The 26622-nt window shown below is 40.0% G+C and overlaps 1 protein-coding gene across 11 annotated transcripts in view; it reads right to left on the bottom strand.

Moving 5' to 3' along the window:
* Window positions 1-5948: 5948 nt before the first annotated feature.
* The window catches only part of CEP95 (centrosomal protein 95), a 59554-nt gene continuing 38880 nt past the window's right edge, over window positions 5949-26622 (bottom strand). For all 11 annotated transcript variants that reach the window (XM_019944439.3, XM_019944440.3, XM_019944441.3 and 8 more), the window contains 9 exons: window positions 14514-14653; window positions 13621-13710; window positions 12367-12496; window positions 11206-11375; window positions 11018-11092; window positions 9651-9803; window positions 6929-7075; window positions 6570-6641; window positions 5949-6281 (listed from right to left, as the gene is read on the bottom strand). In XM_019944439.3, the coding sequence (XP_019799998.1) occupies window positions 6105-6281; window positions 6570-6641; window positions 6929-7075; window positions 9651-9803; window positions 11018-11092; window positions 11206-11375; window positions 12367-12496; window positions 13621-13710; window positions 14514-14653 (1154 nt within the window). In that variant the 3' untranslated portion in view covers window positions 5949-6104. The remainder of the gene's footprint in view (window positions 6282-6569; window positions 6642-6928; window positions 7076-9650; window positions 9804-11017; window positions 11093-11205; window positions 11376-12366; window positions 12497-13620; window positions 13711-14513; window positions 14654-26622) is intronic.

Genomic DNA, 26622 nt, shown 5'->3' with positions numbered 1-26622 from the left:
CAGCATCAAAGTTTTTAAAGAATATTGAGTTTATAATGAATTGTTTTGAAGAAATTTGGGTCTATGAAGAGTGACAGCATACGAGCCATAAAATGTGAAGTTTAAGATTCATGGGCCTTCCTTAGTTGATGCCTTTGTCACATGGTAGAGCCTCAGAGGGCTCAGGACCCCCTTTCTGTCTCCAGGTTGAGCAGGGAAGGTGCTTGTTTTCTCCTGCCATGGCATATCCTTAGGTTGGCAGTGGCTCTTGGTGGGCAATGGCCTGTAACAACTGTCACAGGCTCTGGAGGGCAGAGCTATGACTGGGGCCTCATTTGCTACCTTGGTGTTGAGCAGTAGAATCCTCAAAATGAAATGCAGAAGTCAGTTATATTTTTCCAAGAAGCCATGACTTCTTGGGTCATGATTCACAATTCTATAAATATAGTGGATTAAAGTCCAGCTAAATATGTGGGTGGAAAAAGAACTGGATACGATGTTTTTTCATCAAGAATAGTCCATGTAAGTCTCTCCACAGCATAGGCCATACAGAAAGGAATGTCTGGGAGATGCAGTGGAAGCAGTGGTGTATTAAAGTTCCAAAAGTAGGCATGGGGTCCATTTTTTACATCCTTTTGCAATGTAGTTTTTTGCTTTGCCTCCCATTGCCAGTTTACAATTGGTTGTGATCTAAAATTTATAAATTTTTAGTACATTAAAGATTTAGTATTATCACCTATAAATTACCCAAAAGTTTGAGCAATATGTGACATTTTTCTGCTCTGTGGTGACCTGAAAGATTTGTCCTTTCATTATAATGAAGGTTAACCTTTGCACCCACTGCATTTATTTGTACTTTATATCCCAAGTGCTTATTGTAGTATATGCATAGCAGAACTGAGGTAATTATAAGGAAAAAGGGTTAAATCTCTATGTTAACATTCTTAGAAAACTAGACAGATCAGATTTTTTAAAGTTATATTTCATTAAAAGGTATGTGCCCTAAATGTGACTTGTTCTTTGTCCACTCAGCAAATATCTGCTGTGCTCCTACTATGTGTCCGGCTCTGTACTAGCTTTAGGGATTAGCTTTGGATGGTTGTTAAAAAACTGAACTTCCAAACTAGTGCTTCTAGCGTATCTCGGTAGACGCTGAAGTGCAAACTGAGGTACTCAGAACTCAGTTTGTGTACAGCAAAGAAGTTGGTCATGACGGGAGCACAGGATTAAATACCTCACCTAAGCAAGGCTTCACATCCCAGACTTGGTTTTTAAAACAGCTGGTTTGTTCCCCCATCCCCCTTTCCCCATGACATCTCAGATCCTAGCATACCTTTTGTGGATATTTGGGCTGGTTTGATCCAGGTTATCAAAATAGTCTGAGCTGTAAACCCCACTTCTCTCTTACAGTGTTTTGTAAGCAAAGGAGGTGGAGAGGCAACTGTAGCAGCCTGTGGGGTGGGTAAGCGATCCATCCAAGATTTTCCTCCTGCTGACTTAAGTGTTTATGAAGTCTTTTGATTTTCAGCCCAGGAAAGTAAAGATGGAGACCACTCACTCCTCCCAAAGACAATGCTGGCATGGCAAGAAGGTGGAGAACCATCGACACCAGAAGGACAAAGTTTTGCTTTTTAACTGAGGTACGACTGACATACCACATTATATAAATTCCAGGTATACACGATAATGATTTGATATTTGTGAAATGATCACAATTAGTCTAACATCCATCACCACACAGTCATAAAATTGTCTTTTCCTTGTGATGAGAACTTTTAAGATCTGTCTTAGCAACTTTCAAATACGCAATACATTGTTAGCTATACTCACCATGCTGTACATTACATCCCTATGACCTATTTTATAATTGAAAGTTTATACCTTTTGGCCTCCCTTCACCCATTTTGCCCATTCCCCATCTCTGACAACCACCAGTCTGTTCTCTGTATCTATGAGGTTGGTTTTGGGGCGTGGGAGGGTTTGTTTTTGTTGTTTTAAATTCCACATATAAGTGAGATCATATGGTGTTTGTCTTATTTTACTTAGCATAATGCCCTCAAGGTCAATTGTGTTGCAAATGACAAGATTTCCTTTTTTTTAAAAAAAATAGCTGAATATTTCATTGTGTGTACATACACATTTTCTTTATCCATTCATTCATCCGTGGACTTTTAGGTTGTTTCTGTATCTTGGCTATTGTATATAATGCTTCAGTGAACATGGGGGTGCAGACAGCTTTTCCAGTCAGTGTTTCATTTTCTTCAGATAAATACCCAGAAGTGAAATTGCTGAGTCATATGTTAGGTCTGTTTAATTTCTTGAGGAATCTCCACAGTGGCTGCACCAATTTATATTCCCACCAGCAGTGCACCAGGGTTCCCTTTTCTCTACATATTTGTCAACACTTCTTTTTGGTAACAGCCAGCCAAACAGTTATGAGATGATCTCTCATTGGGATTTTGATACGTGGTTTTGTTTTGCATTTCCCTCATGATTAGTGTTGTTGAGCACCTTTTCATGTACCTGTTGACCCTCAGTATATCTTCTTTGGAAAAACATCTATTCGGTTCCTCTGCCCATTTTATAATTAGATTGTTTTGCTGTTCAGTTGTATATGTGCTTTATGTATTTTGGATATGAATCCCTTATCAGATGTCTGATTTGCAAATATTTCCCCCCATTCAGTGGTTGCCTTTTCATTTTGTTGATGGTTTGCTTTGCTGTGCAGAAGCTTTTCGGTTTGATGTAGTCCCACTTGTTGATTTTTGCTTTTGGTGTCGAATCCAAAGAGAATCATTGCCAGGACTGATGTCAGTGAGCTTACCACCTTTTTTCTTCTAGGAGTTTTATGGTTCCAGGTCTTAAAGTCTTAATCCATTCTGAGTTAATTATTTGTGTACGGTTAAGACAGTGGTCCAGCATCATTCTTTTGCATATGGCTGTTCAGTTTTCCCAACAGTATTTATTAAGAGTCTGTCCTTTCCCTGTTGTATATTCTTGGCTCACTTGTCATTAATTGATTATATATTCGTGGGTTTATTTTGGGCTCTCTGTTCTGTCCCATTAATTTGGGTCCTTTTGCCAATACCATGCTGTTTTGAGTACTATAGCTTTGTAATATAGTTTGAAACCAGGGAGCCTCATCCCTCCAGCTTTGTTCTTCAGGGAGCAAAGTTTTAAACGCAGTTCAAATTTAATGTTTTTTTTAAGATAAGAAACTGGTCACATCAGTCAAATTCTGGGTAATGGTTCAAATGGCTTGAAATGCCAGATAAAACATGTTTTCAGCATGTCTGGATTTGGGATCTAATAGATTACTCTATAAGATGCAGCTTAAACCCCAATTTTGGATTCCTTCTTTATACCATTTCTCTTAATGACATCATCTTCTGTCTGCCCTGCCTGTCTCTTTCTCCCATTGCAGACTCCCCCTAACCATTTTTCAATGTGATGCCTCTTTCCATTGCGAATAAATTTCCCCTACACCCTTAGTTCCCTCACTAAAGGCTCTATTCTCCTGCCTTACCTCAACACAGGTTCTCTTTTCCTTCTTACATTTTATAGGACAGGCAGGTAATTTCTCCAGTGCCCCACCTGATATAGTAATGCATATATACAACTAGACATACATAGTTTAAAAAAAACACATAGTTCTCATTACAAGTTAAAAAAAAAATCTGTGTGAGGTAACAGATGTTAACTAAACTTGAATCATTTCATGTACACTTATCAAATCATTGATATATAAAACCGTAAGTTTATATATTATATCATTAAAACTGGGGGAGGGTGACTCTTCATCACCCTTTCCCCTCATCCCTAGTCTTGCTTTCCAGAAGCTACTATTCCTAAACTTTCTGTCAGCTCTTCTGGTATTTCCGCATTTCTAAATGATATGGTTAATAGCGTACTTCATTAATTTTAGAATCTGTTTTTTTTTGGGGGTGGGGTGGGGGATATTTAAAGATTTAGTTCTCACACCAACCACCTCATTCTGTAACACCTCCACCCCCACTCTATACAGTTATAGTTAAGTTATAGTTCTAAATAACTTTTCAAATGCATGACTATGATGTGCTTTTCCTGGCTTCTTCTGGGCAAACTGGATTCACACACAATCCTCTCTCCACTGGTACTTGGCTAGCAACACCCCTCCACTTGCTGAGTTAGTTACCACTTCATTTGTTTTCTATTTTTCAAAAATGCATTGGCTCTTTTATTTTTGTTTCCTCTCCTATGAAGAATGACCTTTGCTTGGCAGTCCCATCCCTTTCCTGGTAAATTCCCTCACTTTTTCTTCTTTTTGGTTAGTCCCAGTTAATTAGTTTGGTAAAGAGCTAGCAGAAGAGTCCTCCTAAAACATTAAAAAAAAAAAATAAGTGTAATGATGCTTTTATAACAAATTCAAATAGTATATTAAGCAGAGTGAAAGTTTATATAATCTACCAAAGTCACAACTACTATTACATTTGGGGACTGTTCTTCCAGACCTTTTCTACATTGTATTGATTATACTGCATTATAACCACACAAGGCCAGCTAGAAGTCCAGTGCGCTATCCATTGTGCCACAGAGCCAGTTATACTGCATTATATATATGATACCCATTCATACCATAGCTTTTTAAAGACTTGCTCATTTTACCCAAGGATATACTGTATTTTTTTTTTTAATTTATTTTTGGCTGCGTTGGGTCTTCGATGCTGCACGTGGGCTTTCTCTAGTTGCGGCGAGCAGGGGCTACTCTTTGTTGCAGTGCACGGGCTTCTCATTGCAGTGGCTTCTCTTGTGGTGGAGCATGGGCTCTAGGTGCACTGGCTTCAGTAGTTGTGGTTCGTGGGCTCTAGAGTGCAGGCTCAGTAGTTGCAGCATACGGGCTTAGTTGCTCTGCAGCACGTGGGATCTTCCGGGATCTTCCTGGACCAGGGATCGAACCCGTGTACCCTGCACTGGCAGGCGGATTCTTAACCACTGTGCCACCAGGGAAGTCCCTAGTGTGTATATCTTTCTATCTAGAAGTTCTTTATCATTTTTCTCTAACATTTTTAGAACTTATGTTCTAGCTCTTGTGCATTTCCCCCATCCTGTCCATTCACCTGCACTGATTGACTTGTCACTATATATATATTGCAGCTATCTGCATGTCTTTCCTTCATGATGCTCCAAATTTGGCCATCTTCCAAGTCTTTAACTCAGGAAGCCCCTGCCTGCCTACAGGCCCTACATTGTCAGCTGCCATTCCAAAAGGGCAGCACTTGGGACCACAGCACTGGATACAGCTGCCTACTCTTTTCTGCAGGATAATCAGATCCCACCCCATCATGCCTCCTGGCCTCTATTATTTTTCATATATGTTATTCCTATATGCCCTAATGGGAGCCTCTCTTCTCCATTCCAATCCTTTTCTGGTGCCCTCTGCCATTCTCTGGCTTTGATCAGTAACTCCCCATATGCTCAATTGCTCTGAAGCCTCCCTCCAGCTCCTGGCCTTCACTGAAGCCCTCCTCTCCAGGAAGGACACCACCCTTGAGTGGGTTTTTCTTCTTCCTCATCTGCCCCCATACTAGAAATAGGGTGTACTCTTGCCCACTTCAAGTCCATTATGCCGCCTTCCCACCTGCAATCACTAGTGCTCTTTTGAGCACCAAGGGCCTTTTATACCTGTCACCCCTCCCAACTGATTGATAGAAGCCATAATGCATAAATTCTCATCTTCTAGCCTCCATGTGAAAAAGCTACACACACTTAACCATCCTATCTTTAAGGTTTAACCCTAAGTAAGTCCCACCTCTAATGACAAGCCCACACTTCAGCTCTTTTCTGATTTAGAGATCTTTTTTTGGGGTCCTCAACTGCTATTTTTTTTTTTTTACTGTTTTTGTTCACCTACAGCAATAGGCTTCAGAAGCTGGCTGCTCAGTTGCTTTTGTGCACCTCTTTTAAAGTTTTAGGTCATAAATTCAAAGCAATAAACTTTAAGAAAATTTTTATTTTCAAAGTTAGTTATTTCATAAAAAGTATTAGTATATAGATAAGTTATTTAGAAATGATTCTTCTGGGTTAGATTGTTTACCAGGGCAGAGCTAGAATTGAGCCAGTAAAGTCCACACCTAGGAAGTCTGGCCTCATAGGAAGGGATTTTTACTGTACTGAAAGGAAGCCAGATGAAGCCGAGATTTGAAGCGCTCAGCTTCCAATTCCCGGAAGAAAGCATCATCGTCGTTCTGTGTTATCATGTACTGCAGCTGTTGAATTTCCTTCTCCATCTTAGATCTCAGTTCCCTCTTCACCTTATATAACATCTAAAAGAGAATTCATGTCATCCTGCTATTCACAACATTGATCCAGGCCCTCATGTATTTTTATTCCCTCTCCACCTTCCTGCTCATCAAGCTTCTGCAGTAATTTTAATAATTTCTCAGCAGCTCTTACAGAGACCTGAACAGGTAAAGTTAAAATCACAGAATACATGTTTTAAATCGTAGATCGATCTTATTAGTATCCTCTCCATTCCCCTTAAAAAGTGTAGTACAGTTGTTTTCCATTTCTTAAAAATGTAAATAAATGATTTCTATCTTGTTAATGATTACCTGGGCCTGGGATTTCTCTCTGGCTTTGAGCTCTTGACGTTCCTGTGATATGGCTTCTGCCAGGAATGAAAACTGTTTACAGGGAAGAGAAAAAAACCTTATATTTGTCTGTAGTCTAAATGTAACAATTCTTATGTTCATAGGCTTAAAATCTTATTTTAATGGAAATAGGGCAATATTCTGTACTGTGGTCAAGCACTAGCTTATTTTACCTTAAATTTCAGTCAGTCCAACCTGTATAGTGACAAGTTCCAGATTAATATGTGGAGGCTTACTTGTTCAGCAGACTAAGCTGATGTCTGACACCGGGCAGTCAGGATTAAGCACATCAGAATGTAAACTAGTAGCGGTGAACCCACCTGGTCTTTATAGTAGTTCTCCATTGAGTCCAGTTCATTTTGGTGCTGTCTCTTTTGTTCATCTCGCTTTTCTTTGGCATAGTTTCTTAGGTCTCGTAATCTTTGCTTTTGAATCTGTAAACCTTCTTCAAACAGTTTCTTAAATATCTGCCAGTTATTTAGTCAGAAAGATAGTTACGGTGAATTTTCATGGAGGAATAAAATTCTGCCCAACTAGAGGTATGTAAAAAATCTATGTGAACTACAATCAGTATAAAGTAACAGCTTTATTGAGATATAATTCACATACTATAAAATTCACCCTTGTAAGATGTATAAATCAGTAGATTTTACTATATTCAGAGTTGTGCAACCATCACCGCTAACTGCAGAACATTTTCTTCACTCCAAAAAGAAACCCCATAACCATTAGCAGCCACTCCCCCTCCCCCTCTCCCTAGCAATCACTACTCCACTTTCTATGCCTACAGATTTACCTATTCTGGACATTTCACATAAATGGTATCATATAGTATGTGGCCTTTTGTATCTCGCTTCTTTCACTTAGCATAGTTTTTCAAGGTTCATCTATATTATAGCAGGAATCACTATGAAATTCTTTTTTTCATTGCCACATAATACTCTACTGTATGGATATATCACACTTTATCAATTCACCAACTGATAGACGTTGTTTCCTCTTCTTGGCTGTTATAAATAGTGCTGCTGTGAACATCTGTGTATAGTTACCTAGGAGTAGAAGTGCTGAATCATACGTTTAACCTTTTGAAGAACTGCCAGACTATTCCAAAGTGGTTGCACCATCTTATAACCCCACCAGCCCTGCATGTGTGTTCCAACTTCTCTACATCCTTGCCAGCACTTTTTTATTTTAGCCATCTTAGTGGGTGAGAGTTTATCTCATTGTGGGTCTGATTTGTATTTCTTAAATGACTAATGGTATTCAGCATCTTTTCCTGTATCCCAAAGATTCTTAACTACTTTCAGAAAAGAACTCTCAAGCAGTCATGTATATAGGAAAAGAACCCTAGAGTAGAAAGAAACACTGCATGTACACAGCTGAGGGCCACGTGGTTATCATCTAACTAGGCCACAGGTACACAAACTGTTCAAAGGATTCGGATATGCTCACTTGTCCTCCACTGACTGATCAAGAATTCTTACTAAAGTACAGTCATGCATTCATCAGCCGGCAGCATTGCCTTAGTGTCAAATTACTTAACCTCTCAAAGCCTTAGTAGTATCCTCTAGAAATGAGGATAATAGTATGACCCACTTCAGAGTACTGAGTCCTGTTAAGTATAATTACCTTAATGTTTTACTCTAGAGATGAAATTTATTGCTAGTTTGGAATCCCAAGCTTGATGAGGATGAGATAGCAAATACCTTGTGGAAAGATCTCACAGCATATCTGTCCTACATTATTTTCCTGGTTTTGCGTGGAATCCGAGGTCATCTAATCACACCTTAAATTCCTGTCTCTTACAACATGCTCCCAAACCCCTAAAGCAGGTGTCCTGCAGAAGTACCGACACTTGGGACATCAGAGGGAATTAAGACCTCACATTAAGATAAGGACAGTAGAGAAATACAGATAAAGAGGCACATGAAAAGATGCTCAACTTCACTAATTATTAGAGAAATGCAAATCAAAACTACAATGAGGTATCACCTCACACCAGTCAGAATGGCCATCATTAAAAAGTCTACAGATAAATGCTGGAGAGGGTGTGGTGAATAAGGGAACCCTCCTACATTGTTGGTGGGAATGTAAGTTGGTGCACCCACTATGGAAAACAGTATGGAGGTTCCTCAGAAAAACTGAAATCAGAATTATCATATCCAGCAATTGTACTCCCAGGCATATATCCGGACAAAGCTAATTTGAAAAGATACATGAACCCCCTGTGTTCACTGCAGCACTATTCACAATAGCCAAGACATGGACACAACCTAAATGTCCATCAACAGATGAATGGATGAAGATGTGGTATTTATGTACAATGGAATATTACTCAGCCATAAAAAGAACAAAATAATGCCATTTGCAGCGACATGGATGCAATTAGTGATTATCATACTAAGTGAAGTCAGAAAGACAAATACCGTAAGATACCACTTATCTGTGGAATCTAAAATATGACACAAATGAACCTATCTACCAAACAGAAACAGACTCACAGACATAGAGAACAGACTGGTGGCTGCCAAGGGAGAGAGGGTTGAGGGGAGGGGGTTGGGGGAAGGATGGAGTGGGACATTGGGGTTAGCAGATGCAAGCTTCTATATATAGGATGGATAAACAACAAGGTCCTACTGTATAGCACAGAGAACTATATTCAGTATCCTACGATAAACCATAATGGAAAAGGATATATAAAAAATGTGTATATATATGTATAATATATATACATGTATATATGTATAATATATATTATATTCATATATATATGAATCACTGCTATATAGCAGTAATTAACACAACATTGTAAACCAACAACAATTAAAAAAAAAAGACGGGCAGTAGAGACAGAGTAGACTGGGATGCACTATGGGGGTAATAAAATGAGGTGTGGGCCAAGTCTGAACTCTAGCCAGCATTTTGGACTTGCATTTGGATTTTGGATTCACACTGGGACAAGAGTCACAAAGAAGGTGGTCCTAAAAGGTAACAGACAAAATTTACCTTCTTAACTGGATTGGACAGAAAAGCAATATTTACCATTTCTTCCCGGGTCCTCATTCTCATCATTTTTGAATGCAACTGAACTCTATAATCATCATAATATTTTCGGGCACGAACAGTCTGCTGCCGATTTTCTTTTATCTTTGATTGGGTCAACTTCTGCCTGTGAATGCGGTCCTTGAAGTCTTGCTAAGAAAGGGAAGGGGAAAAAGAGGTAAGGACATGAGGAAGACAGACTCCAGTGTTCTCATCTGTCCCACTCCCCAACACAATGTCTTCAGGCAGTAAGCCGCGTATGGAGGGCCAGTAGCCTGCTAGCTGGGCATAGAGTGTGAAAGCCTGTCCGTCCCCAGAAATCCTTTAGTCTTTAGTAGGTTCATCACCTTAGTCAGAAGAGCTGCCCCACAGTCCCATGGTTAGGACTCCACGCTCCCACTGCAGGGGGTGCGGGTTCAATCCCTGGTCAGGGAACTAAGATCCCATATGCTGCGCAGCCAAAAAAAACAAACAAACAAAAAAACACACAGAAGAGCTGCCCCAATAAGCCCCCAAGGCTGCAGAGAGCAGCAACAATCCTCATGGACTGAGAGTCTCATCTCCCCATTTCACCAGGGAGTCATCTAAGCCATACCCAGATGCCTGCTTAAAAGAAGTAGAAAACTGGCACCCTCAAAGATGTTCAAGCAGAGCTTGAGTTAACAGAAGTATCTATATCAAAACTAAGGAACTTAGGTGATATCTTAGCAAAGTAGTGAGGGTGAAATGAAGTCATGTACACAAAGCCTTCAACTAGGTGTCCAGACACTTGTTTTCTTTTCCCCGCACCAGAGTCTCACATGCAGTTCCTGATGGCTTCCCCTTCTTTCTCTGAAACTGCTTAGAATTATAGTTCTCATTGCTTATCTCTATACTCAAGTTTCTTCCTCTGGCTTATTGTTTTTGATCTCTGTCCTCCCCCTTCATGATACTCAGAGGATAATGTTGTACTGTGTACGATTCTCAGTCCAAATTATAATGGAGGCATAGACAACCTCAGCTTTCTATTTGGGACCTGAGAAAGAAAGGAGAGGACAAAAAACACTAAGTTATAACCACCTGGTACCTCGAAGAGGCTTGGAGGTAGAGACAAACCTGGATTAAAATCTCAACCTTGCCCTTGCTGATTATGGTGGGACCCAGGGCAAGTTAACATCTCAAAGCTTCAGGTTTTCCATTTCATAGAAAACGTTTCTATTATGTTACTATAAAGACTAAATGAAACTGTGTATATAAAGTATCTAGCACCTTACCCTCTCATCAATTTTGGTTAAAGACCTAAATGCTTCCACAGGTAAGTGTAAGAGGTTTGAGTCAGTGGGGATATTGCCCAGCTGGTACAAATAAAAGTAATTAATATAACTTACCAGTCTCTTGTTATGTTCATATTCTTTCTTGATAAGCACAGTAAGGAGATCGTGCCTTCTCAAGGCTTCTTCTATCTTTAAGTGGGATACAAGGAAACGAGGTTAATAATTCTATTCACTAGATTATCAAGGATAAGCTCTGCCCCTTTTTGGTTTATACTCCTATGCTTAATTGACAGTTATCTTACTTCATCCTGGAGTTTCTTCTTTGATCGATTTTCTCTATATGCATCTTTTTTGAGCTGTTCAACCTGTGCAATTTGCTGTTTCCACATTTTGCTTAGTGTTTGACCAGAAACATAGAGAAATGGAAACTGCTCCAGCATCAGGGGCAGGAGACTGTGCTCATTCACTTTCACTGCAAGGTGAAAAAAAAAAGATGCTCTTAATCTGAGAAACTCACTGACAGCTTTTAAGAAGAAATCTCATCCCACCTTCCTGCGAGATCAAAGCTTATCTAAGTGATGTGGTTCTGAGCTTGAAAAGAACAATTCTAAAAGTGTGTTATTACTTTTGCACTCCTTCTCTGATTGGGATAGCCAATTACTAGTAAGGATGAAAATAACGTCAACATTTCTGACTGATGACATGCTGGTTTTGTGAAGTCCATCCTAACTGCTCAGCTGATTCAGTGCCTGGGGTGGATGCTGTGTGTGTGGTCAAACTGCCTCCCAGGAGGGCTGAGGAGTGTTAGTCTCTGTCTGATGGGATGTAGTTAGAAGGCCAGTGGTCTTTGAAACTGTACCCTGGCACCAACTGTCAATGTAACAGGAGCTGGACAGGCCCTCTGCTTGCTTTGGAGCACCCCTTTGGTTCTACCAACTTCCCAGAAACAAAAGACAACCAGCATGAGTGAGCAGAGTGAAGCTAAAGCTGGAACAGCTGGTCATAGCCATCACATTCCTTTGGTGCCAATATATTGGTATATATTTAAGAGTTTTAGAGAGGGCTTCCCTGCTGGCACAGTGGTTGAGAGTCCGCCTGCTGATGCAGGGGACACGGGTTCGTGCCCCGGTCCGGGAGGATCCCACACGCTGCGAAGCGGCTGGGCCCGTGAGTCATGGCCACTGAGCCTGCACGTCCGGAGCCTGTGCTCCACAACGGGAGAGGCCACAGCAGTGAGAGGCCCGCGTACCGCAAAAAAAAAAAAAAAAAAAAAGTGTTCTAGAGAAATGCCTCATTAAGAGTTTTATCTCTCTTTACAGAAATCTAGCATATGGCAGTGAGAGAAGAGGGAACTTTCTCCAGCTGACTGGTAGATGCTGGTTCTCAGTGCTGTGTCCTTGGCATGTAGCACACACTTTCAAAGGATGCCAGTTTTCCATAAAGTACAATTTTGTGGTTCTTACTTGGAACTGCTTTATTTGGCTTTGGCAAGCCACCTCTTGGACCTGGAGTTGTGGTTTTTCTAGAGTAAATCTTCCAGGGCTGACTATGTTTTGGAGTTCCTTTATGAACAGTTTCTCTGTATATTTTTTCCTTAGGAGCAGATATAAAACAGAATAGAAATGAGAAGTCTAATAACTTTCATACATCATCTTAAATATTACATAGGGACAAAAACAGCTAACATAATCCCCAGCCAAACCACCTTACTTCAAATTTCTACAGTCTGGGGATTTCCCTGGTGGCACAGTGGTTAAGAATCTGCCTGCCAACGCAGGGGACATGGGTTCGAGCCCCGGTCCGGGAAGATCCCACATGCCGCAGAGCAACTAAGCCCGTGCGCCACAACTACTGAGCCTGTGCTGTAGAGCTGTGAGCCACAACTACTGAGCCCGTGTGCCACAACTACTGAAGCCCATGCACCTACAGCCTGTGCTCCACAACAAGAGAAGTCCCACACCACAATGAAGACCCAACACAGCCAAAAATAAATTAATTAATTAAAAAAAATTTCTACAGTCTGGTTATTTACCTACTCTAAGTTAAATGCCTCTTTAGTTTCTGGCATCCTTTGGAATTTGAAAAAGCACTAAATCTTTTTCAAGTTTCATAGTTGCCATAGCCCCACACCCTAAATACAACTACTAATGATGTTCTGATGTACTTGCTTCTTTTGACAACCTTTTAAACGTAGATTAAAAAAGTTCTTAGACGATGTTTAGTTTTAACCACACTGTATGCTATATTCTGTTTCGTTTATGAACATTTTAGCATAAGCATTTTCTCCATGCTTTCATTTAGCTTCTGTAACTATTCTTTTGAAAGGCAACGAAACTTATGCTTTGGGTGTCTTCCAACCAGGCATGGAGCAACTGGGATTTCCTGTCTTCTTTTACTCTCCCTCTTTAACTTGTCAGCCTAGACTATCTTTTAAAGCCTTGGTGAACTGATAAGCAATAGAAGCCCTTAAAAACTGATGGAAGTTTTAGGCAGGAAGGAAAAATACTAGTTTTGGGTACCATGTCTTGCCACATTTTAGCAACTTGCCTACCTATGAATAAAAGAAAATCCCACATCATGAAATGAAATTCTGCTTTTTTCTAAGGGGCTAATAATGATTAAGGCCCTGTTGATTTTTTTCCTTTTAAGAAGATCATCTCTGTACTTTCCACTGATCTGATCAAATGGCATTTATTACAGTAGAGACTTTTACCCACTGTTTCCTCCTTGTCATTTATTCCTAGAGGTCCAATATTCTCTTGAACTTTATTTCTTCTTAGTTCCTTTTCAAATGCTTCAGTTATTGCCTACAGGGGAAAAGGCCATATGATATTATAGTTATTAAAAACATACAAATGAAAATGAAGGAAAAAAATCAATCTAATATTCTGCCATTCCATTCACTTTTTAAAGTTCCTTTCAGGCTATATATATTATTAAATATACATTATTTAACAGATATGTAATTGGGACATAAAACACAACTTTACATATTTTTTGTGTTCTCACAGTTCCTGTAACTATTTTGATACACACTTGAGTGGAAGTTACATGTTTGAGTTGAAGTTACATGTTATTTTAAGACATCTAAATTAGTTTGTTTTCACCATTATAAAACATACTGTAGCAAACAACTTAAGTGTTCTAAATTTATGCTACATTTCAAAATCCCTATTCCACAGTAGAAAGTCTTCCTTAGTAATCATACATCCTCCTGTTGAACCCTAACAGGAGGGGTCTCATTCCTGTTTGGGCATTTTCATCCTATCTGTAATTCAAATAGCCAGTCACATTTAATCCACCTCAAATTCTCTTCATTTCTAAAGCTCTCTCTGAAAATGCCTGTCTACACGGATATACTTTCTTAACCCACCAGAGTACTGACTAAGCTATATCTAATAAGGTTAGTTTTTTTAGAGTTTCATGAGTACAAGTTTTATGTTCCCTAATGGGGGACGTAAAAGCTATGTCACATAATTTTGTCATCCACTCAGCTCAAGAATATTAAATGCATTTTAAGCCTTTAGTCAACAGCATGTTCACTGTAGCATCTGGCTAAGGGTAAAAGGTAATGCCTGCTGCCCAATGGCGGTCAAGTGATGGGATATACCTTTGCTTGAAATCGGCGGATATCTGTTACTTTTGGCTTTCGCTGCCTTTTTCTCTCCATATGGAACTGTTTGTTTTTGTTAATTGGAGATGGAGAAAGTGAATGAGATCTGGAGGGTGGCTTTCTATGCATGGCAAGTCCTACAACACAAGAGAGACATGTACCATCAATTTCTGACAGTCAGAAATGTTAAGTGGGCACCAAACAGTTGACTGTTACCAAATCCAAAGAGACTATGGATGTGCTAAATGTACTCTCTCCTATAACTAATTTCTGTTTGTTTATATGTTTAATCACACCAAGCAAACGGACTAATGCACATAATGTGTACTCAAAATGTCTCAAAGAAGTACTAAGGTTCTATATTCAATTTTGGGTTGAAAATGGTGCAACATGTGGAATGCCTGCTGCACACTCATGGTGGTGGAGGAGAAAAAGCCATCTGAGCTGTATGTCTGCTATCCTTTTACCTATCTAGGTCCTGAGGAGGGGGCTGTAAGTACATATACACATCCTTATAAAGCAGAATGCTTATACGCAAAGGTTACTGTAGCTTAGCAGTTTTAAGCAGTCCTGTTCTTCCCTACGTAGCCATCTAGCCCTCCTAGTTCCATACTGCCTAAGAGATCTAACGAATTACTTCCCTCCACAAACCTTTTTATGTTCCACCGTTTATAAATATGCTCAGGAATCTGCTAATTGTGAGGAGGGGGACTCCATGCCTTTTTGGAAAAGCAAATAATTCAATATAGCTCTAAGGTCAAGGAAATTTATTTGATACCCTTCTAAATAAATTTTCCCAGAAAATTAAAATGTCCGTGAGCTTTTTTCTCTTCACTCTCTTTTAATTCAAATCTTTCAAATTAATTTAAAACTTAAATATGTTAAGTTAACCTGACTTGCACAATCTATTTTAAATGATGTTTTAATAACACTTTTATTATGTCCACAATGTATTCTTCTTTAGAAACTGAAGAGCCAATAAAAATAACGTTTTAACTTATGTTTAACTTATGTTAAAATGTGTTTTTAAGATGGGATACAATGTATATGTCAGGAAAACATGTAGGCTACTGGATGATGGTTCCTAGAGATTACCTGAGTCAAATTTAAGGGAAGACAGATGAAATAATCAAGAGAACGAAAAAGTACTCTTGGAGTAAACAAAACAAAACAAAACTGAAAAGTTAAGGAAATTTTGGATGAGAAATGGATTGCTTCTAGAGAAACAAGGGATGACCAAAGTCGATAGAAGTGAATGGAAAACATGCAAAGTTTTAGTTGGTGGAAGACAGGATAATTATTTGAACAAGCAGTAGGAAACATCTGCAAGGATGTGGCAAACCAGAAACTGTCATGCATTGCTGATATGAGTACAAACTGGTGCAATCACTTTGGAGGGGAATTTGGCAATGGTGGAAAAGTGTAAACTCCTCAGTCTAGCAATTCTAGTAGATATAGATCCTAGAGAAACTTCTGCACATATTTACAGGTTGTTCATTGCAGAACTGTTTGCAGTTATGAAATCTGAAAACAATCTATATGTCCTGCAATGGTGGGGGGGACATATATATAAATAAAAATACATACTCATACAAATGGGGTACACTGTATGAACTCAGTTATGCAGTAGTTAAAATGAAGAACTGGAAGTATCAACATAGATTTTTTAAAACAATGTTAATAGAAAAAAAGTTGCAGAATAATATATATCTGTATATTAAAAAAACATAAAACAATAGTATATTTAGACAAGTAACAATGCTATTAAAGTATAAAGACAGGGATGAGACGGTCCAGTTCAAGATGGCAAAATAGAGGCTCCTGAACTCACCTCCTCCCACAGACACTGAAACCTACACTAAATATGGAATAATTCCCTCTGAAAGGAATCCAGACACTAGCTGAGTGACATGAGAAAAAACCCACATCAAAAAGGGTTGTGGCACAGCTTAATCTACTAGGAGCCATTAAGAATGAAGAAAATGGTTTGGACAAACACAAAGATTTGAGAGCCAACCAAGAGCTAGGGATGGGCTGAATGATAAGAGTCATCTCCTATGCAAGACTACTCCTTCGAGACTGGGAGAGTGGCTGTTTTATCTAATGCACAGAAACCAACACAGTCAGGAAAACAAAGAAACAGAAGAATATGTTCCAAACAAAAGAACAAGATAAAACTCAACAAACAGATTTTGATGAAATGGATAAAGGATTTACTTGATAAAGAGTTCAAAATAATGGGCATAAAGATGCTCACTGAGGTCAGGAGAACAATGAGAATTTCAACAAAGTGAGAATTTTAACGAAGAGAAAATATAAGAAAGTACCAAACATAAAAAAATATTTTTAAAAAATAAAAAAATATTTTAAGTACCAAACAAATCACAGAGCTAAAGAATACAATAATGGAGGTTGAGAGTCCGCCTGCCAATGCAGGGGACACAGGTTCGAGACCTGGTCCCAGAGGATCCCACATGCCATGGAACAGCTAGGCCTGTGCACCACAGCTGCTGGGCCTGCGCTCTGGAGCCCATGTGCCTGGAGCCTGTGCTCTGCAGTGGGAGAAGCCACCGCAGTGAGAAGCCCACGCACCGCAATGAAGCACAGCCCTTGCTCACCACAACTAGAGAAAACCTGCGCGCAGCAACAAAGACCCAACGCAGCCAAAAATAAGTAAATAAATTAAAAAACCAAAAATGAATACAATAATGGAGTTCAACAGCAGACTAGGTGAAGCGAGAGAAAGCATCAGCCAACTTAGGGCAATGGAATTCATCCAAACAGAAGAGCAAAAAGAAAAAACAATGAGAAAAAGTGAAGAAGACTTAAAGGACTCCATCAAGTGGACCAATATTCACATTATAGGGATCCCAGAAGGAGAAGGGAGAAAGTGGCAGAAAGCTTATACAAAGAAATAATGGCTGAAAACTCCCCTAATCTGGGGAAAGAAACAAGACATTCAGATCCAAGAAGCCCAGAAACTTTAAAATAAGATAAATCCAAAGAGACCCACACTGAGACATATTATAATTAAACTTGTCAAATTTAATTTGAGAGACTCTTAAAAGCAGTAAAAGAAAAGCAACTTGTTACGTACAAGGAAACACCTATAAGACTATCAGATTTTTCATCAGAAACTTTGCAGGCCAGAAGAGAACAGCTAAATATATTCAATCTGCTGAAAGAAAAACTGCAACCAAAAATACTCTACCCAGCAAAGCTGTCCTTCAGAATTGAAGGAGAGATAAAGAGCTTTCCAGACAAGCAAAAGCTGAATGAATAAGGAGTTCATCAACATTAGTACAGCCTTACAAAAAATTTTAAAGGGACTTTTTTTTTTTTGGCTGCACTGCACCGTGCGGCTTGTGGGTTCTCAGTTCCCCAAGCAGGGATTGAACCCAGGCCATGGCAGTGAAAGTCTGGAATCCTAAACACTAGGCCACTCTGTTAAAGGGACTTTTTCAAGTTGCAATAAAAGGGTGCTAATTAGTAACAAGAAAACATATAGAAATGTATAAATCTCATTGGTAAAGATAAGTAATTATTTAAATTCGGAATACTCTAATGTTATGATGGTGGTAAGTCATATACCAAATCTGGTATGAAGACTGACAAACAAAAATAGTAAAAATAACTATAACTAAAATAATTTGTTAATGGATACACAAGGAAAAAGAACGTAAAATGTGGCATCAAAAACATAAAATGAAGGGAAAGTAAAAATGTAGAACTTTAATATGTGTTTCAACTTATCATCTTAAAATATGCTGTTATAAATATGTTTTATATAAGCCTTATGGTAACCACAAAGCAGAAACTTAGATACACAAAACAAAGAGAAAAATCTAAGCTACTATTAGGGAAAATCCTCAAGTCACAAAGGAAGACAGCAAGAAAAGAAGAAAGGAACAAAGGAATTACAAAGCAGCCAGAAAACAATTAACAAAATGACATTTAGACCATATCAATCAGTAAATAATTACTTGAAATGTAAATGGACTAAATTCTCCAATCAAAACACACTGAGTAGCTGAATGGATTAAAAATTTAAAAAGACCCAACTATGTTGCCTACAAGAGACTCCATCTTTAAGAACACACACGGACTAACAGTGAAGGGGTGGGAAAAGATATTCCATACAAATGGAAACCTACAGAAAGCTGGTGTAGTAGCTATACTTCTAACAGACAAAATAGACTTTAAGACAAAAACTATAATGAGAGACAAATAAAATCATTATACAATAATAAAAGGGTCAATTCATAAAAAGAATATAATTTTATGTAAGTTTTTTGCACCTAACATAGGAGTATCTAAATATATAAAGCAAATATTAACAGACCCAAAGGGAGAAATAATAATACAGAAATAGTAGGGGACTTAGATTCCCCACTTTCAGCAGTAGATAGATCACCCAGACAGATCAATATGGAAATACTGGACTTAAATTACATATTAGTCCAGATAACTTAACAGACATTTACAGAAAACTCTTATGCCAAAGCAGGAGAATAACCATTCTTCTCCAACGCACATGAAACATTCTCTGGGATAGATCATATGTTAGGCCACAAAACAAGTCTTTGAAAATTCTAAATGACTGAAATCACATCAAGCATCTTTTCTGACCATGATAGTATGAAACTAGAAATCAATTACAAGAAGAAAATGGGAAATTCACAAATACATGGAGATTAAGCAATATCATACTAGCCAACCAGTGGGTCAAAGAAATCAAAAGAGAAATTTTTAAAATCTTAAGAAAAATGAAAATGGAAATACAATATACCAAAACTTATGGGATGCAGCAAAAACAGTTGTAAGAGGAAGTTCATAACAATAAATGCCTACATTAAAAAACAAAGATATGACACCTAAAGTCAAGCACCAAAATAAACAGGTGGAACTATATCAAAGTAAAATTCTGCACCACAAAAGAAACGATCAAAGAAATGAAAAAAACCACCTACAGAATGGAAAAAAAAATTGCAAATCAGATCTCTGGTAAGGGGTTACTATATAAAATATAAAGAATGCTTACAACTCAATAGCAAAAAACCAAATAATTCAATTTAAAAATGGATAAAAGACCTGAAGAGACATTTTTCCAAAGAAGATATACAAATGGCCAACAGGTACATGACAAGGTGCTCAACAGCACTAATCATTAGGGAAATGTAAATTAAAACTACAATGAGATGTCATCTCACGCCTGTTAGAATGGCTATCATCAAAAAGAAGTAACAAGTGTTGGCAAGGATGTGGAGTAAAGGAAACCACTGTGCACTGCTGGTGGGATTATAAATTGGTACAGCCATTATGGAAAACAGTATGGAAGGTCCTCAAATAATTGAAAATAGAATTACCATATGATCCATCAATTTAATCTCTGGGAATATATACAAGGGAAACAAAAACACTATGTTGAAGAGGTATCTGTTTCCCCATGTTCAAAGCAGCATTATTTACAATAACCTAGACATGGAACAATAGTAAATGTCCACTGACAGATGAATGGATAAAGATGATGTGGTATATACATACAATGAAATGTTATTCAGTCATAAGAAGGAAGGAAATTCCACCATTTGTGACAACATGGATGGACCTTGATTCCATTTTGCTAAGTAAAATAAGTCAGACAGAAAGACAAATACTGTATGAAATCACCTGTATGTGTAACTGAAAGAAAAAAAAAGAAACCAAACTCACTTAAATGTGGAAATCTTAAATTAAAAAAAAAAAGCCAAACTCATATAAAAAGAGAGCAGATTTGTGGTTACTAGAGGCACGGGGTAAAGGGTGGGGGAACTGGTCAAAAGGTACAAACTTCCAGTTGTAAAATAAGTACTAGGGATGTAATGCACAGCATGATGACTATAGTTAACCCTGCTGTGATGGTGTATTTGAAAGTTAAGAGAGTAGATACTAAGAGTTCTCATCACAAGTGAAATATTTTTTTTTTTGTATCTACATGAGATAACGGATGTTCTCCCACAGGAGTGAAAGTTCTGAACCCCATGACAGGCTCCCGAGCCTGGGGGTTTGGCAACAGGAGGAGGAGCTCTCAGAGAATCTGGCTTTGAAGGCCAGTGGGGTTTGATCACAGGAATCCCACAGGACTGGGGAAAACAGAAACTCCACCCTTGGAGGGTGCACACAAGGTCTTGCGTGCACCGGGACCCAAGAAAAAAAGCAGTGATCTCATAAGAGACTGGGCCAGACCTATCTGCTAGTATTGGAGGGTCTCCTGTGGAGGCAGGGGGTGGCTGTGGTTCACTTCAGGGACAAAGACACAGGTGGCGGTACTTCTGGGAAGTACTCATTGGCATGACCCCTCCTGGAGGCTGCCATTTTCTTACCAGGACCTGGCCCTACCCAACAGCCTGTGAGCTGGCTGTGTGCTGGGATGTCTCAGGCCAAATGGCCCACAGGGCAGGAACACAGCCCCACCCACCAGCAGGCAGGCTGCTTAGAGTCTTTCTGAGCACACAGCTGCCCAGTTAACACACCCCTTGATACAGCCCAGCCCACCAGAGGGACAAGACACAGCTCTACCCACCAGTGGGCAGGAACCAGTCCCTCCCACCAGGAAGCCTGCACAAGCCTCTTAGACAGCCTCATCCACCAGGGGGCAGACAGCAAAAGCAAGAAAAGCCTCTACCCTGCAGCCTGCAGAATGGAAACCTCAATCACAGAAAAGTTAAACAAAATGAGACAGCAGAAGAATATGTCCCAGATGAAGGAACAAGATAAAACCCAAGAACAATTATGTGAAGTGGAGATAGGCAATCTATGCAAAAAAGAATTCAGAGTAATGATAGTAAAGATGATCTAAGATCTCAGAAAAAGAATAGAAACACAGATCGAGAAGATACAAAAAATGTTTAACAAAGACCTAGAACAGGGGCTTCCCTGGTGGCGCAGTGGTTGAGAGTCCGCCTGCCGATGCAGAGGACACGGGTTCGTGCCCTGGTCCGGGAGGATCCCACATGCCGTGGAGCGGCTGGGCCCATGAGCTGTGGCCGCTGAGCCTGCGCGAGCCTGTACTCCGCAACGGGAGAGGCCACAGCAGTGAGCGGCCCGCGTACCGCAAAACAAAACAAAACAAAAAGCAAACAAACAAACAAAAAAGACCTAGAACTAAAGAACAGAGATAAATACAATACAATAACTGAAATGAAAAACACACTAGAAAGAATCAATTGCAGAATAACGAATAACTGAGCTGGAGGACAGAATGGTGGAAATCACTGCCAAGGAACAGAATAAAGAAAAAAGAATGAAAAGAGATGAGGACAGTCTAAGAGACATCTGGGGCATTAAATGCACCAACATTCACATTATACGAGTCCCAGAAGGAGAAGAGAGAGGGAAAGGACCTGAGAAAATACTGTAACAGATAACAGATGAAAACTTCCCTAACACAGGAAAGGAAACAGTCACCCAAGTCCAGGAAGCGCAGAGAGTCCCAGGCAGGATAAACCCAAGGAGGAACACGATGAGACACACAGTAATCAAACTGACAAAAATTAAAGACAAAGAAAAAATACTAAAAGCAACAAGTAACATACAAGGGAACTCCCATAAGGTTATCAGCTGATCTCTCAGCAGAATCTCTGCAGGCCATAAGGGAGTGGCATGATATATTTAAAGTGATGGGGAAAAAGTCAAGATGGTGGTGTGGGAAGACATGGAATTAGCATCTCCCCACAACTAGGGTGCCTGCCGGCTGCTGGTGAGAGACTCTGACCCCCAAGGAGACGGGAGGAACCCCAGAGTGAACCAGTAGGATGTATGGGAACCGAGGGGGGAGGAGAACTGGAGGCCAAGATTGGCACCCCTGAGGCTGGGGAGATCAGGAGAGGCAGGTGGGAGGGACTCTCTGGGAAGAGCGAGAGAGGAGCAGAGGGTGATCGCCTGGCCCACTCGGGCCGGGGAGCTTGCTGAGCTGCCAAGCCAGTTCTCCCTGCTCCAAAGCCCCATCCAGGCTGCGTAGGTCCTGGAGGCATAGGAGGGAGGCCGGGGAGATCAGGAGTGGCAGGCGGGAGGGGCTCTCCAGGAGGAGTGGGAAAGGAGCGGAGCGCGATTGCCCTGCCAACTGGGGCCCAGGGAGCCTGCTAAGCTCCCAGGCTGGCCCCCTGCGATCCAAAGCCCCCTCCTCCAGGCCATGTGGGTCCTTGGGGACATAGGAAGGAGGCCGGGGAAATCAGGAGAGGCAGGTTGGAGGGGGCCTCCAGGAGGAGCAGGAGAGGAGCAGAGGGCAATTGCCCTGCCCACTAGGGCAGAGGGAGCCTGTTGAGCTCCCAGGCCAGTCCCCTGCCCTCCAAGGCCCCCCCTTACCCCACCTCCAGCCACATTGGTCCTGGGGGCATAGGAGGGAGGCCCAGGAGATCAGGAGAGGAAGGTGGGAGGGGCCCTCCCAGGCCCCAGACCAGAGGAGCAGAAGAAGAGAGGAGGGCATTTGCCCTGCCCACTTGAGCCCAGAAAGCCTGCTGGGCTCCCAGGTGAGGTCCCCTGCCCTCTGAGACCAGGGGTGGGAGGCACACCTGGGCCCCTTCTGTTCCTAGACCCTAAGCCCCACCCCCCACAGCCCCCAGGGCCTTTTCCATGCCTGTGGGTCCTGAGCATTGGCCCTGCCCACCGCACAAATCTCCCTTGCTTAGGCCTCCCTCTCCACAGCCAAGGGCTCCCCCACCCCGCCCTTTTTATTTTTCTTTCCCTCCTCTTTTTTATGATTGTGGTACTGATGTACTTTCCGGTTGTTGATTCATCTACATTTTTATTTTTACACTCTTTTTAACGTATCTGTTAGTTTCCTAGTCTAATTTTATTTTTTTACATTGTTATTGTTCTATTTTTTACTTTTGCTGCCCCACGCGGCTTGCAGGATCTTGATTTGTGAGCTCTGCAGTTGGAGCTCCAAGTCCGAACCACTGGACTAACAGAGAACCTCAGACCCCAGGTAATATTTATTGGAAGTGAGGTCTCACAGAGTTCCTCACCTCATCAGCACCAAGACCCAGCTCTGCCCAACAGCCTACAAACTCCAATGTTGGAAGCCTCATGCCAAACAACCAGTAAAACAGGAACACAATCCCACTCATTAAAAAACAAAAAAAGAAACAGCAAAAAAATGTCACAGATGAAGGAACAAGGTAAAAACCTACAAAGCCAAATAAATGTAGAGGAAATAGACAATCTACCTGAAAAAGAATTCAGAGCAATGACAGTGAAGATGATCCAGAATCTCGGAAACAGAAAGGAAGCACGGATTGAGAAAATACAAGAAATGTTTAACAAAGATCTAGAAGAACTAAAGAACAAACAAACAGAGATGAACAATACAATAACTGAAATGAAAAATACACTAGAAGGAATCAATAACAGACTAACGGAGGAAGAAAAATGAATAAGTGAGCTGGAAGACAAAATGGTGGAAATAACTGCTGAGGAGCAGACTAAAGAAAAAAGAATGAGGGCTTCCCTGGTGGTGCAGTGGTTAAGAATCTGCCTGCCAATGCAAGGGACACAGGTTTGAGCCCTGGCCCGGGAAGATCCCCCATGCCGAGGAGCAACTAAGCCTGTGTGCCACAACTGCTGAGCCTGAGCTCTAGAGACTGCAAGCCACAACTACTGAAGCCTGTGCACCTAGAGCCCATGCTCCACAACAAGAGAAGCTACAACAATGAGAAGCCCTCACACTGCGATGAAGAGTAGCCCCTGCTCACCGCAACTAGAGAAAGCCTGCACACAGCAACGAAGACCCAACACAGCCATAAATAAATAAATGTATTAAAAAAAGAAAAAAAGAATGAAAAAAACTGACAATCTCAGAGACCCCTGGGACAACATTAAACACACCAACATTCGAATTATTGGGGTCCCAGAAGAAGAGGAGAAAAAGAAAGGGTCTGAGAAAATATTTGAAGAGATTATAGTGGAAAACTTCCCTAACATGGGAAAGTAAATAGTCACCCAAGTCCAGGAAGCACAGAGAGTCCCATACAGGATAAACCCTAGGAAAAACACATCAAGACACATATTAATCAAACTAACAAAAATTATATTCAAAGAAAAAATATTAAAAGCAAGGGAAAAACAAAAATAACATACAAAGGAATCCCCATAAGGTTATCAGCTGATTTTTCAGTGGAAACTCTGCAGGCCAAAAGGGAGTGGCAGAATATACTTAAAGTTATGAAAGAGAAGAACCTACAACCAAGATTACTCTACCCAGCAAGGATCTCATTCAGATTCGATGGAGAAGCCAAAGGCTTTTCAGACAAACAAAAGCTAAGAATTCAGCACCACCAAACCAGCTTTAGAACAAATGCTAAAGAAACTTCTCTAAGCAGGAAACACAATAGAAGAAGACCCACAAAAACAAACCAAAAACAATTAAGAAAATGATAATACGAACATACATATTGATAATAACCTTAAATGTAAATGGATTAAATGCCCCAACCAAAAGACACAGACTGGCTAAATGGATACAAAAACATGACCCATATATATGCTGTCTACAAGAGAGCCACTTCAGAGCTAGGGACACATACAGATTGAAAGTGAAGGGATGGAAAAAGATATTCCATGCAAATGGAAATCAAAAGAAAGCTGGAGTAGCAATACTTGTATCAAATAAAATAGCCTTTAAAATAAAGACTGTTACAAGAGATAAAGAGGGACACTACATAATGATCAAATGATCAATCCAAGAAGATATAACAATTATAAATGTTTAGGCACCCAACATAGGAGCACCTCAATACATAAGGCAAAGGCTAACAACCATGAAAGGAGAAATCGACAGTAACACAATAATAGTATGGGACTTTAACACCCCACTTACACCAATGGACAGATCATCCAAACAGAAAATAAGTAAACACAAGCTTTAAATGACACAATAGACCAGACAGATCTGATATTTACAGAACATTCCACCCAAAAGTGGAAGAATATACTTTCTTCTCAAGTGCATATGGAACACTCTCCAGGATAGATCACATCTTGGGTCACAAATCAAGCCTCGGAAAATTTAAGAAAATTGAAATCGTATCAAGCATCTTTTCTGACCACAATGCTATGAAACTGGAAATCAATTACAGGAAAAAAAATTGTAAAACACCCCAAATACATGGAGGCTAAACAGTGCACTTACTAAATAACCAAGAGATCACTGAGGAAATCAAAGAAGAAACTTAAAAATACATAGAAACAAATGACAATGAAAACATGGTGACCCAAAACTTATGGGACGCAGCAAAAGCAGTTCTAAGAGGGAAGTTTACAGCTATTCAATCTCACCTCAAGAAATAAGAAAAACCTCAAATAATCTAACCCTACACTTAAAACAACTAGAGAAAGAAGAACAAAGAAAACCCAAAGCCAGTAGAGGGAAAGAAATCATAAAGATCAGAACAGAAATAAATGAAATAGAAACAAAGAAAACAATAGCAAAGATCAATAAAATGAAAAGCTGGTTCTTTGAGAAGATAAACAAAATTGTTAAAGCCTTAGCCAGACTCATCAAGAAAAAAAGGGAGAGGATGCAAATCAATAAAATTAGAAATGAAAAAGAAGAAATCACAACTGATACTGCAGAAATACAAAGGATTGTAAGAGACTACTACAAACAACTATATGCCAATAAAATGGACAACCATGAAGAAATGGACAAATTCTTGGAAAGGTTCAATTTTCCAGGACTGAACCAGGAAGAATTAGAAAATATAAACAGACCTATCACAAGTAATGAAACTGAAACCTTAATTAAAAATCTTTCAACAAACAGAAGTCCAGGACCAGATGGCTTCACAGGAGAATTCTATCAAACATTTAGAAAGGAGCTTATACCGATCCTTCTCAAACTCTTCCAAAAAATTGCAGAGGGAGGAACACTCCCAAATTCATTCTACAAAGTCTCCATCACCCTGATACCAAAACCAGAAAAAGATACCACAAAAAAAGGTAATTACAGACCAATATCACTGATGAACATAGACACAAAAATCCTGAACAAAATACTAGCAAACAGAATCCAACAGCACATTAAAAGGATCATACAGGGCTTCCCTGCTGGTGCAGTGGTTGGGAGTCC

This window comes from Tursiops truncatus, chromosome 20 (assembly GCF_011762595.2).
Source record: "Tursiops truncatus isolate mTurTru1 chromosome 20, mTurTru1.mat.Y, whole genome shotgun sequence".
NCBI lineage: Eukaryota > Metazoa > Chordata > Mammalia > Artiodactyla > Delphinidae > Tursiops > Tursiops truncatus.
Note: the sequence above shows the minus strand (reverse complement) of the source record. Positions and strands in the feature narration are given on the sequence as shown.